This window comes from Aricia agestis, chromosome 2, assembly GCF_905147365.1.
Source record: "Aricia agestis chromosome 2, ilAriAges1.1, whole genome shotgun sequence".
NCBI classification, from domain to species: Eukaryota; Metazoa; Arthropoda; class Insecta; order Lepidoptera; family Lycaenidae; genus Aricia; species Aricia agestis.
This window is the reverse complement of record NC_056407.1, coordinates 5,301,621-5,314,343: the sequence shown is the minus strand read 5'-3', so window position 1 is coordinate 5,314,343 and position 12,723 is coordinate 5,301,621. Positions and strand designations below refer to the sequence as shown.

General features: G+C 37.0%; 2 protein-coding genes across 2 annotated transcripts in view; one reads left to right on the top strand and one right to left on the bottom strand.

The window, feature by feature from the left end:
* The first annotated feature begins 207 nt into the window (after positions 1 to 207).
* Positions 208 to 1,007, top strand: LOC121739861 (histone H1-like). The gene has a single exon (XM_042132451.1). The coding sequence runs from the start codon at positions 255 to 257 to the stop codon at positions 936 to 938; it is 684 nt and encodes a 227-aa protein (XP_041988385.1). The 5' UTR covers positions 208 to 254; the 3' UTR covers positions 939 to 1,007.
* A 3,546-nt stretch (positions 1,008 to 4,553) lies between these two features.
* Positions 4,554 to 12,723, bottom strand: part of LOC121739863 — a 39,515-nt gene continuing 31,345 nt past the window's right edge. Inside the window, exons 11-15 of the mRNA XM_042132452.1 lie at positions 10,993 to 11,148; positions 10,482 to 10,586; positions 9,434 to 9,639; positions 6,014 to 6,123; positions 4,554 to 5,145 (exon numbers count right to left, since the gene is read on the bottom strand). Of these exons, the coding sequence (XP_041988386.1) occupies positions 5,036 to 5,145; positions 6,014 to 6,123; positions 9,434 to 9,639; positions 10,482 to 10,586; positions 10,993 to 11,148 (687 nt within the window). The 3' untranslated portion in view covers positions 4,554 to 5,035. The remainder of the gene's footprint in view (positions 5,146 to 6,013; positions 6,124 to 9,433; positions 9,640 to 10,481; positions 10,587 to 10,992; positions 11,149 to 12,723) is intronic.

Here is a 12,723-nt window from a genome sequence, read left to right as displayed (position 1 = left end):
ATTACTTATGTTATTATCAATGCGCAATTGGAGTTGGCTAGCCCAGCCTCTATAGTCTGGAATAATGAAATTTGCATAAAGCATTTCTTGAAAGAGACAAGAAACATTAGCTGCGACGAAAATATAGAAGAATAAATGGGCTCTGATTGGCTATTTACTAGAAGCTCTCTATACGGCATTGCCGATGTCTTGATTACCGAATAAAACGTTAGACTCTTTGTTTGCTATTGAGTGGAAATTATAGTTTGTCTAAAATGTCGGACGAATCAGATATCGAGATGCATTCAGCCTTACCGAAAAAGAAGACGAAGAATCCCCCAAAGAGTCCAACGCAAGAAATGCTACCGAAGAGCCAGGATAACAAGAAACCGAGCACGAAAGAAATGATCACCCAGGCTTTGACGGAAATGAAAAGCAGAAAGGGCATCAGTTTGTATGCCATAAAGAAATATATCGAAGAGAAATATCGAGTGGACGTAGAAAAATTCAACTATTTGATAAAGAAGTCGTTGAAGGACGGTGTGGAGGGAGGCTCCATCGTGCAGACGAAGGGCATGGGCGCGTCCGGATCTTTCAGACTCGCCGCTAAAGCTAAGCTTGAGAAGAAAAATAAGCTGGACACGAAAAAGAAAAGTAAACCACCGAAAACTTCGACCAAGAAAAGTGAGAAAGTGACAAAACAGAAGCCAACGAGTAAGACGGAACCCAAGAAGAAAAGTGAAAATAAAAGTGAAAGTAAAAAAGTAGAAAAAACAAAAGAATCGGCTACAGAAAAAACTGTTAAGAAACAAGCAGAAAAGAAAGAAAAGCAAAAAAAGGCAACCAAAATTGCAAAAGGTTTACAGACTCCTTCCAAAAAGAAAGCCGCCATGATGAAAAGAAAAAGTATTGGATCAATCATAAAACCACCGAAAATGAAACCTAAAGCCAAGGCTTAAGATTGTAAATACTATTGACAAATAATAATTATAACGGATATGATGATTTCTGTACATTTTATATTAATTAAACACATTTTATTAATAATTTTCTTTCATTTCATAACAAAGATTAAATTTTAAAAATCTTATTTTCATTAATTTTATAATTTTAATATTATAATTTTAAATGCTTACTATTTGATTAACATGATTGGGATAGTAAATAAGTAACAAAATAATATAAAAAATGTTTATTGATTTAGATTTTAAATGAATAAAAACTCATTGAAACATTTAAATTAATACGGACATTTAAATCTTAATCTAAAATTAACATAATAAATTATAACATTTTTAAAGTATATGTACTTGTCAACGAAAATGGAAATGCATGTTTCGAGGCTAGAAACATTTTAAATAATAATATTCTGTCTTATATCTATCTATTGAGCCCTATTTCAATCTATCCGCATGGGTGTTAAACAATTCAGAGTGAGACAGCATATTATAACAACTTCATGAAGACCAACAGAGACAGAAAAACTAGCACCGATATGGTCCAAATTATCTTTTCGTCGTTGATAAAAAGTATCTCGTCTTAAATATTTTTTGGCGCAACATAGTGATCTGCCTGCCTAGGATACGCCAACGGGATATCTCACTCTCGAGATAATTAAAAACTACTCGTCTCATAATGTCAAAATCTCGACATTATCTCGACAAAACTCTATAAAAATGTGTTATTTCGATGATAGATCTGCGCGGGAAACAATGTTTGTCATGCTAGGGTCAATAGAGATGAAGAGACAAACCGTCAAACATCGAGAAAACATGTAGAGTGATGTGAGTGAAAACATCTCGTTGGCGTTGCTAGGCAGGCTGCTTGCCCTGTAGACATAATCTTATTATTATTTATTACTCAGGCCAGTCGTATTCTTTATATTTTTAATCGTAAAGTCTAGTCGCCAGAGAGAGACAAATTTTGAAACAGATCAATGTATATCTTTCACTCGTGAGCACATTTTTTAAAGTGGCAGAGCCATGCTTCGACACGAATGGGTCGGCTCGACCGGAGAAATACCACGGGCTCACAGAAAACCGGCGTGAAACAGCGCTTGCGATGTGTTTCGCCGAGTGAGTGAGTTTACCGGAGGCCCAATCCCCTACCATACCCTATTGCCTCTTAAAACATGTCGGTGAAAAGACCGATATACCAATGTTTTCACGAGTAACAGAGAAAAGTAACCTTCTTAGCTTAGGCCTAGTTGTTCCCGGCGACTGGACTTCAGAATGTAAATCGTCGAAATGAAGGCCCTGCGAAGTCATGGTATTGCAATAGTATTCTAAGAAATTATAAACACAGTCAAACGCATCTATATCATAATATGTATGTGTTATAGTTGCTTAAAAGCTTTGGTTGATTTACACAATATCTAGTTTACTTTACGTATACTAATATTAAAATATAATTTGTTTACATATTAATTTGCGTATACACTGGACCACAGTTACACATTTCTGCAAACTTTTAATGAGCGATTGTTCCTAGCCTTTCTCATATTATCATTAAACAAAAGTAGTAATCAAAATTATGGTTAAATCATCCAAACTAAATTTTGTCCAGTGTATATGCAGCTCGATAGAAAAACTACTCAGTCTGAGAGACACAAATTTAACCTAAAGGTGACTTTCCGATCCTCGCGACAAGCGACTGCGACCCACAAAAATTCAAACAAAATGCCACTTTATGACCTAGGCCATAGGTTTTATTTTGCTCTACTTTTAGTGGAAAAAGTCGCGAGGATCGGAATGTCACATTAACAGCTATGAGTAATAATTATATCACATGCTTCGTATCGGACTACATGCAAGTAGAAAACGTACAATTATACTGTTCGCGTATCGCTTGAAAAAAAACCGAATTTATTAGCAAAATATGGAGTTTTCAAAACGTATAAGATATGCAGGAATTAAGCCAATAGGAATTATTTCTTCTGTTTTTATTGAGATGTAAACAGTTTAAAAAAATCAAACGATGTGAAAAATGCAAAACCTATAACTATAGGTCTGAACTATTGATTACACATAAATAATAATAAGTCATAAACTATGTAGAACCAACAAATTATAAAATAAGAAAGTGAAGAAAAAATAATAAAAGAGTATTAATAAGAAAGCACCAGTAGAATTTTACATTGAATATTAATTAATGGAACTATGAAATAAATGTTTCATATAACTTTGTCTATAGTAAATTCAAAACTTATTCTACATAGAAATGTGTTGGGGGCGTATACTGTGTAGATTTATGTATTGCTTTTTAAATGCTTTGAAAGTTTAAACTAAGTTTAAATTAAACGTATTTCTTTTCTTACAAAAATCATAGTGTATTAATTGATTTACTTACTATAGCTATCAGCTTAACTATTTAATTTGTTTCTTACATGAGTCATACATACATTTATACAAGTAAATACAATATTTGTATGTACAGTAGTCAGTACCCGACCAAAAAGTGCGCAAAAACGACTTTTTAAAATCAATTTACCTATTCTTAAGCTCTTACGTAACGCAAATGAGATATTGGTATCTAAAATATTGGTATTGTCATGTGCGCGTAAAGAGAAAATAGCGATAGGTAAATTGAATTAAAATAGTAGAATGAGTGAGTGACCCTGATTCTACTTTTTAATTTTTCTTTAGTCAAAAATGTCAAAATACAGTTTCGGTATCAAAGTTCGATGTCAAATATGCATGGGACATGACATTACGCATCGTAAACGCTATGACACTAAGACCCAATTTCACCATCCTCTGTTTGTTAAATCCTAACAAGGCATTACTTAACGGACCTTGGAAAATTAAACAGACTGTTAAAATACTTATGGCTCACAGTAAAAATGTAACAGCGGATTAGTAAATGCAATGATAAGTGAACAACGAGTGAACAACTATCAATTCGTTCATTCTTGTTATAAGGCGACGACCTTGCAATGTACAAGATTAATACGACATGTTTGCTGCAATGTGTCACTTTCTTTCATAGTAGTATAATAGTAGATAATGCGACCAAATTAAAATATCACTGATAGCATACATTTGTTACGCTATAATAGTTCTTCTTAATTTACCAGGTTAATAATTATTATCTGTCAAAGCTGAAAACATGAATCATAATACAAACTTTTATTTACATATTTCGGTTTGGTAATTTTCATACAAGTTAGTATATTTGCAATGTCAAGGAAAATCCGAAGGCTGAATTATTGGCAAAGTGAAAATAAATAATTATTCATAACTATGAAAATAATTAATAATAAGGATGTAGCGGAAACATGGCGGAAAGACTCAAAAGTCAAAACAGATTCTTTTATTAATATTGCATATTATTGTCTTTGAAAGTTGTTATTTTGACTCATATAACAGCCTGTTAAATATTTAACGGACCTCCATAGCAGGAATTAAATTTAACACCGTGTTAGGTGATTTAACATGACATTAGGGCATGGTGGAACGCTCGATAGCTCTAACAGGCCATTAACTGATTTAACAAGCCATTATTTATTTAACATTGCTTGATGAAACTGGGTCTAAGGCCAGGTTCACACGGCATTGTCCTGCACGTTTTTTTGCATTCGTTTGGTGATGGCGTGTAGTGATTTGTAGGTACACGATTTGTTGCAGTACAATCGACGCATGAAAGCGAAGTGTGTGTAAATAGTGGAGCATACAATGTATATAGAACATAATACATTGTAAAACGTATACTGCAAAAAATCGTGCAGGAAACGTGGAGGATTGTGCTGTGTGAACCAAGCCTAAGGGTTAATTCAGACTGCAACGCGACGCGTAGATGCATTTCTTTTGTATGGATTTGACAGATTTGCGAGACCTCTCACGCTCCCGAAATCTGTCAACTCAGTACAAATTTAGAAATGCATCTACGCGTTGCGTTGCGGTCTAAAGTGACCCTTAGAGATGCGTTATGTAAAATCCCATACATTTTTGATATCTAACATGGCTATCGAAACTGACGAATTCATTTTGGCTAAGCACTAAGGGTACTATTGTCAAAGGTCAATGAGCATTGACCGGGCAGTGCATATTATACAAGTCTATATCAAGCCCTTGGCCCGGCTCTCGGCGACAAACTTCCGCACGTGCACGATGTAGTCCAACATCACTGTCGCGAACGCCGCGTCCAACACGAACTGAGGGATTTTACCTAAAAAAAGAAAAAACAAAATAAGCGGAAAGAAATTTAGCCGTGTCCTTTAATCATACATAGGGTGTATCCTGTACATGTACAAGGTGTAACAAAAATAAGTGGTAATACTTTAGGGTGTGTACGTGTTACTTGTAGAGAGCTCACTGTGAAAGTAGCAGCGCTGAAAGACATTTTTTTTTCACTTTTGTATGGAGAACGTCCTGGCGCTGGGGCGCTTGCCTATACAAAAGTGAAAAAAAAAAATGTTCTTTCAGCGCTGCTACTTTCATAGTGAACTCTCTACAAGGAACACGTACACACCCTAAAGTATTATCACTTACTTTTGTTACACCTTGTATACGCGCGTCATGAATTTTTCCAAAGTTGAAAAAAAAGTTACTCTTTTTTTCAACTTAAAGTGCGTGCGTCGATTCGAGCAGACAACTTATAGTGGCAGCAAACAGTGTGTCGCAGTGAGATTACTTGATGCTTTGAGTATCTATGAAATTCCCTCCTCGCTTTATGTCGCTAACTACGGATGGATCTTCATAGAAATTCATCAAACACAGTAGTCAGTGCGACACGTACGTTTTTTTCATATTGTCGTATTTATACTGTGACATGATATCGTTTTTTACGAACATTGTCCATTGGCCCACCGCAAATTCCCACTACCTTGTCTCTTGTGTCGTCAGGATTGACAGCGGTATCTATAATCTAGCCACGGAACTTTAGTATGATTTCAGGGAGCCCGCGAAACGTTCAGCCGTTTTTTTTGCAAATAAATCAGAAGGAAGTAAGAAGTAAGCAATTTTTCTTTCCGTAAAAAGGCGAGGCTAAGTTGTAATAACGTAATAAAGGCCATCTCAAGGACAAGAATCATTACCTTTAAGGTCGCAGCACATGAGCCACTGGAAGATGCTCTTCTCCTCCATCTTGTCGCCCACGTCCACCATCTTGGGCCGCAGGAACCAGCACCCCACCTTGTTGTGACCTCTGCAATCAAAACACAACTTAAGACATAACCTCAAAATATTTAAACACCCTAAGATTTTAACAATATAGGACTTACATGCGCTGTACAGTGTACTTCCAACAAAGATCACAGATTGGAATAAAATAATCTACCACGTTTCAAACTTTATATGCGAGTGTGTACGGTTGGCAAAGAAATATTTAAAACAAACTTAGTTTTATATTCAGATACTAAATGTAATCAAAGGGCAAAATGCTATCTTGTGTAATAAGATTTTGTAAAAAAAAATACAAATGAATCAAATAAATCTTCAGGGACTACCTTTCACAGGTAACTATCATAGTTGTTCACCATGGATGAATAATTTTTACCTGACTACAGCAAAGCAAAAAGTAAGAGTTATGTGTCTCACAGGCTATGTATGTATGTATGTATGTATATGTTACCGTTAATTTGCATAAGCCAGTTGGAGTGCAGATAAACGCGGTATTCTGCAGATTATCTGGGTGAGTCAGTTAAAGTGCAAAAAATTGATTATATTCTTACATTGCTAGATAATCTGCAGAATATCTAGATAATCTGAAGACTACTGACTATGCATACGGTAAATTGCATAAAACAGGTTCTTGTTTGAATAAATAATATTATTTAGTTGTAGGTATAGATAAGGGATTATTGAATTTAATTTTTAGGACCTTAAAAAAGGAATAAAATATTAAATATTAAGTAACTAAAATATTACTGCACTGATAAAATATAACAGATCAAATCAACTAGAAAAAACCAATAATAAACAATTAAAAACACTCTAATGTTAGCCATACACGCAACGGTTTACCAGAGAGGTCTACCTGTGCGGTTATGCCTGCGCAAGAAAATCGGAATGTGTGTGGGAATAGACCTGTGCAGTTGCTTGGACCTGCGCAATCAACCGGCGCAAAATCGAGAATCAATTCTTTCTAATGACACCTGCGCAGGCATACCTGCAGGTAACCTCTCCGGTAGACCGTAGCGTGTGTGGTAGCCATAAGGTTAACATGCTCAAGTCAAAATTTTTTAGGACATAAACGAAGGAAGAGTTTAGCTTAGAATTTAGATTGTGAAAGAGTGACGTTAATGTGTTTTATATTAATTTCCTAAGATTGTTCTGGGTTTTTAATGTGTTTTATTGGTAGAATATTAACCATTAGATATATATTATCATACACAAGTGTAGGCCAGTGATACAACTTCCAGAAACGTGCCTTTTGTGTTCCCTCCTAAACTCCATCGAAAGTTTTAGTAAAGCGTCTACCATTTTACTGAATCGACCGATTTGAGTCCTTGACTGCATTGACTTTTACTTTGACTTTGAGTAAACTTTGGACTTTACCAAATAGAAAATCGATGCTAAAAATTGTTACAAAACATAGTTTTCCCGCCACTTATTTGACACTGGCCATGGTTATATAGCCGAAGAGCCATAATAAGAAAAAAATAAACAAGGGATAAAATATTCAATATTAACTTCATTGTTGTTGTTAATGTTACTCCACTGATAAAATATAACAGACCAAATCGTCGAACATAGGAACAGAGGGGTGGAGTCCCAGCGAAGGAGCGTAACAAAAGTGTTTAGTTCACTGTCTTCCGCAATTCAACGATGTACCATTCGTTACTATGCAAACTAACTAGGTAAAGTACAAAAATTTCCTTTTTTGATTTAAATTTCACACTTTACCGGATGGTATCAGGAAATCTGCAGATTACCTAGTTAATTTGAACATTAACGTATTCCGCATTCTAACGGTAACATAATATTATATACCTATACAATGCATTCGACCACCCTCCCGCTTTACACTGACCTCACCCGCGCACGCCCTTTGCAGGGACTATTAAATACCAGTTATTTGTAAGTTGTAGTTTAAGTTTAATTTATATTATTAAACAATAAACTTAATAACAAAAAAAAACTTAATTTATAATAGACTTTTTTGCAGTCAGTACTTGCGGGCGTTTGATCTTCGGGTAGTTACGCTTGCGTTCGGTATGACCGAATGTCATAAGCCTGCATCCTTGTCACTCTTGTTACAAATAATATTGGCATCTCGCACTTGACTACGTAGATATACTTTTAGTTTCTGTGTGTGAGTAATGTTTTGAGTGTATTGTTTTAGGATTGCTTTTCAAATGACATTTCTTAGAGTACACCACTTCTAATTCAGTTTAAATAGAATTCTTTGAATTACAATAGTATGCCAGTCAGTGGCGGATTAAGCATATTGCCGCCCTAGGCATTGCCAGTGGTAGGCATCGTAGTTTCTACGTTCTTCCGACTTTGAAAAAATGTATTCATATTTCATGATACCTATTTTGAATAAAAAGATATTTATTTAATTTTTATTTTAGTATAAATTATTATATACTTAATTGTTATTTTCTACATTTTGATAGATACCGTACACTGCGCACTTTTTAAGATTACTCGTATCTCTATCGTATAAATATTGTACACGAGCCAATCGCAATTCTAAACGGGCTCTTAGTAGGCTAACTCGGAAACTAAAGCAGCTAGTAAAAAAGCACAAACAGATTTTTCCCGATTTTTGTAAAAAATAAAACCACATCACTAGATTAATATTATATCACTTGTCATAATCAAAATACATGAAGGATTTGCCCAATTTCCTATAGCCTAGTTCGTAAAGTGGCATTCTGTTTGAGTTTTTGCCGATCGCGGTCGCGTATCTCGTGGGTCCAGAAAGCCGGCTTTAATCATCCTGCTATTATCTCCTAACGTAATCGCGGTAGTCGGGTCGGAAAGTCGGTTCCCATACATTTTTTTGACATCAATGTCATGAATGAATGAAATGAATGCATTTTGGTCTCTCAGCAGGCGTAGCATGGTCACCATAGAAACGGTTTCTTTCTACGGAAGATTAGACAAAGTGACTGTTAGACAATGGAAATCCGCCATTTTGTCGATAAAATCTGTCTGTTCGGGGTTGGGATAGATAAACAAGAGATCAAGAAAGGATATTCCTGTATTGCATAGATCTATTACTATAACTAAAATGGGATATGAGATTGAGCCACGCACTCGGTGAGATGTCGCGACGTGAACTAAACTTTATTACATTATTCAAAAGTAATAATTAATCAAAGATGCAGAGTTGCATTATTATCTAAGTTGCATAGTAGGTAATAAGGCAACACACGCTGTACGGGCGTTGACCCGTACACTGTCAGTATGTCGATTCTTTCCCATGTCTACTGTTGTTATGCTAGCCCTGCTGGTCAGTGTGGTGGGTTAAACATCGGAATGACTAGGGTTAATTTATATCTGACCTGACGTAATCGCGGAAGGGCGGGTACCCGGGCACGGCGACGCTGACGCCGCTGGCTATATAGCCGTACGGCTCGTCGTCGGTGGGGCGGCCGTCGCGGCCGAGCGCCGCGTTCCGCCGCAGTATGACGAAGTCGCGCGCCGCGATAATGCCGCGGCCGCCGCCCGCCGTCACCTGGTACGACAGGTCGATGCCGGGACCCACCTCCTGAGAAACCGTCATGTGTTAAAATCACAGTTATTCTTATGTTTATTTTATCATCACTTAACAGTTAACACAATATATTTCGTGACGCATCTGATGGTGTGACACTCTGTTGCGTAGTATCCTCGGATTGTAATAACAAATTTCATGCCATTTTTTTGTTGCTCAACACACATTTGCAATGTGTCAACATACAAGATATCACCCGTCATTCACCCGCTCCTACTTCCGATTTGCGTCGGCAAAACATCGCAATGTTGATAGACTGGCATATCATAAATAAGGGACCTATCAGACAGAGAGCGGTGACGCGGTCAAGCGTTCAAGTTGTCAGTTTTGAGTTCTTTGTATTGTATTAGGTTACATAGATATACTGCGTTCTGACCGCGTCAGAATTGCTCCTGTGTGACTGACCGCTCGAACGTAGAATGGGAACGCAGAATGCTTGAACGCGTGCCCGCTCTCTGCAGCAAGCTTATGCGCAATGTTTAGTGTAGCAACTAGCAATTTTTTTTTATGAAATAAGGGGGCAAACGGGTCACCTGATGGAAAGCAACTTCCGTCGCCCATGGACACTCGCAGCATCAGAAGAGCTGCAGGTGCGTTGCCGGCCTTTTAAGTGGGAATAGGGTAATAGGGGAGGGTAGGGATGGGAAGTCAAGGGAATAGGGGAGGGTAGGGAAGGGAATAGGGTAGGGGATTGGGCCTCCGGTAAACTCACTCACTCGGCGAAACACAACGTAAGCGCTGTTTCACGCCGGTTGTCTGTGAGAACGTTGTATTTCTCCGGTCGAGCCAGCCCATTCATCCCGAAGCATGGCTCTCTCACGTATAAATGGACGCACCTTAATCATCTCGCTCTTGAGTATGGTGGGGTTCCACTCGGGCAGTTTGGTTAGGTTGTTCTTGAGCTCCTCGTACATGAACTTGGCTGGACAGTCTATCAGAGCCTGAAAAAATTAATATTTCGTAAAAAAAATTGCAAACCTGCAGCAGCTTCAACGCGAATAAGCAGCCTCGACCAGGCAAATTTAATACAGCATTGAATGTCATAATTTACGTCTTCGCTCTTCGCTGAATTCAACAACGAATAAGCGTCGATAAGTATTCGCTTATCGACGCTTATTCGCATTATATCATGATAGCTATTTTTAGGTTTGCGAATTTTCTCAATGGAATTACTTATAAAGGTGCGTGCACACTCATCGTGAGTCGGTACACATTGGTTCTTGCCGAACTACCAAGCCTGACTATAAGATAGTAGGCAATTTTCAGTGGATATGTTATGAATATTGACTGGTTGTTTTTTACCACTCTTGCTTTCTCGAGGGTTAGGTATAATATGTGCAGACTCACCGTGAGTCGGTACACCTTGCCGAACTCGTCGGTGTGGACGGACTCGACCATGTCGCCCTTGTGGCTGCCGCGCTTCTCCAGCTTCCAGCCGCCCAGGTGGATGGTGCGGAACGCGTTCTCCATGCTCTTCTCGGCCATCTGCGTGTACTCGTCTATCTGGAATTGGAAACAATTACGGGTACAGAATACTATAATATGGTGATCGCACGTTTAACAGCACGTACGCACTGAACGCGCCGCATTTTAGAATTCGTTGTATGAAATGATGTGAAACCTCGCACATTCGTTATCGTTCGCACCGCATTTCGTGCACTATGCGGTGCGTTCGACGCGTATGGCGCTGACAAATGTGCGATCGGCTTCAATTGTCTTTCCTTCATCAGTATAATTGGCAGTTTATTAAGTTGGCAGAGGGTCATCCTTTGCAGTATGACCCTGTATGACATCCATTGTTGTCCCTAGATTTAATTTACAACCTCTTTTCTTTATTTAGCTACTTAATTTGCTTTGTTGTAGGTATCCTGATTTCTGAGTTATGACTCATGAGTCATGACTCATAAGCCATTAGTCACGAGAAATAAAATTGCGTTGTTAATAATATGTAAATAAGTAGCCTGTAGGTAAATAAGTTCACAGAAGAAACAGATTGAACAGATTATTGCTGCATATTATGTAAACTATGAATTAATGTTAGCAATGGTTTTGCAAGTCACAAAAATAACTTCATCCATCAATCGCCGAACATAACGGAAGTTTTTTACGTTTTACATCTCATTACAAAACTAAGAGCCTGACGTTTTACCACTTTCTGATGAAGTTCCGAATATGCTATTCAAAACTTTTTTGACAAATTCTCCATACTTGATCTGTCAAGTTAATTGGTGGATAGCCTATTCCGTCACTTATCAGGAAGTGGTGAATCAGGCTCTAAGTATTTTTTAATTTTTTTTCAGGTTTTCAAACATTTATTGCTGAGATTGTTAATAAGAATAAAATCATGTAATGTAACATCCCTATTAATTCGATTGCTGTATCAGACCCCCCTAAAGTACATTTTTCTTGATTACGACGAATCCATAAACAAGGGTAAAAAGCATTAAAGTTGCTGTAAGTATTGATATTTGTTTAAAATCTTCTTGTGAGTCCATGAATACTTGGATTCAACATAAAATCATAAATGCACGCATAATTAAATATTAAATCATATCTTATTTTTAATGTAACATTGTTAAATTAGGTATATATTATTCTAGATACAGCTTTTAATTATTTAAGATAAGTAATCAGTGCAGCTAATTGAAAACTATTTGACAAGGTTAAAACAATATTACAAACAACAATTTATTATTTTACAATTAATATTACAATACCATATGCTAAGTACTCACATAAAACCCGCGGTTCGGGATTTCGTCCACACATTCAGCATTGCTCGATAGTCTTATTCTAATTCGATTTAATTTTTAATTCCATCAAGCCGGCTCGATGCGAGCTTTCAAGCTGTGAATTTTACGGTCCACACAGTAATTATTACAGCTACTCGATTTGGAGCAAAACTATCGAGCAAAACCGCATGTAAAGTAAGTAAGTACTTATCATTAAATATTTCTTGTGACAAGTATCCAAAGCATGCATAATAATAATTTAAAAGAAATGATCGAAAAAAGTTTTTGTAATGCTGGGGCCACACTAACGAAAAACGCCATTAATTATTGCGATAATGCTATAACA

Bases quoted from the DNA above. Each gene is read 5' to 3' on its own strand.
- LOC121739861 (XM_042132451.1), top strand. From the start codon at position 255: ATGTCGGACGAATCAGATATCGAGATGCATTCAGCCTTACCGAAAAAG.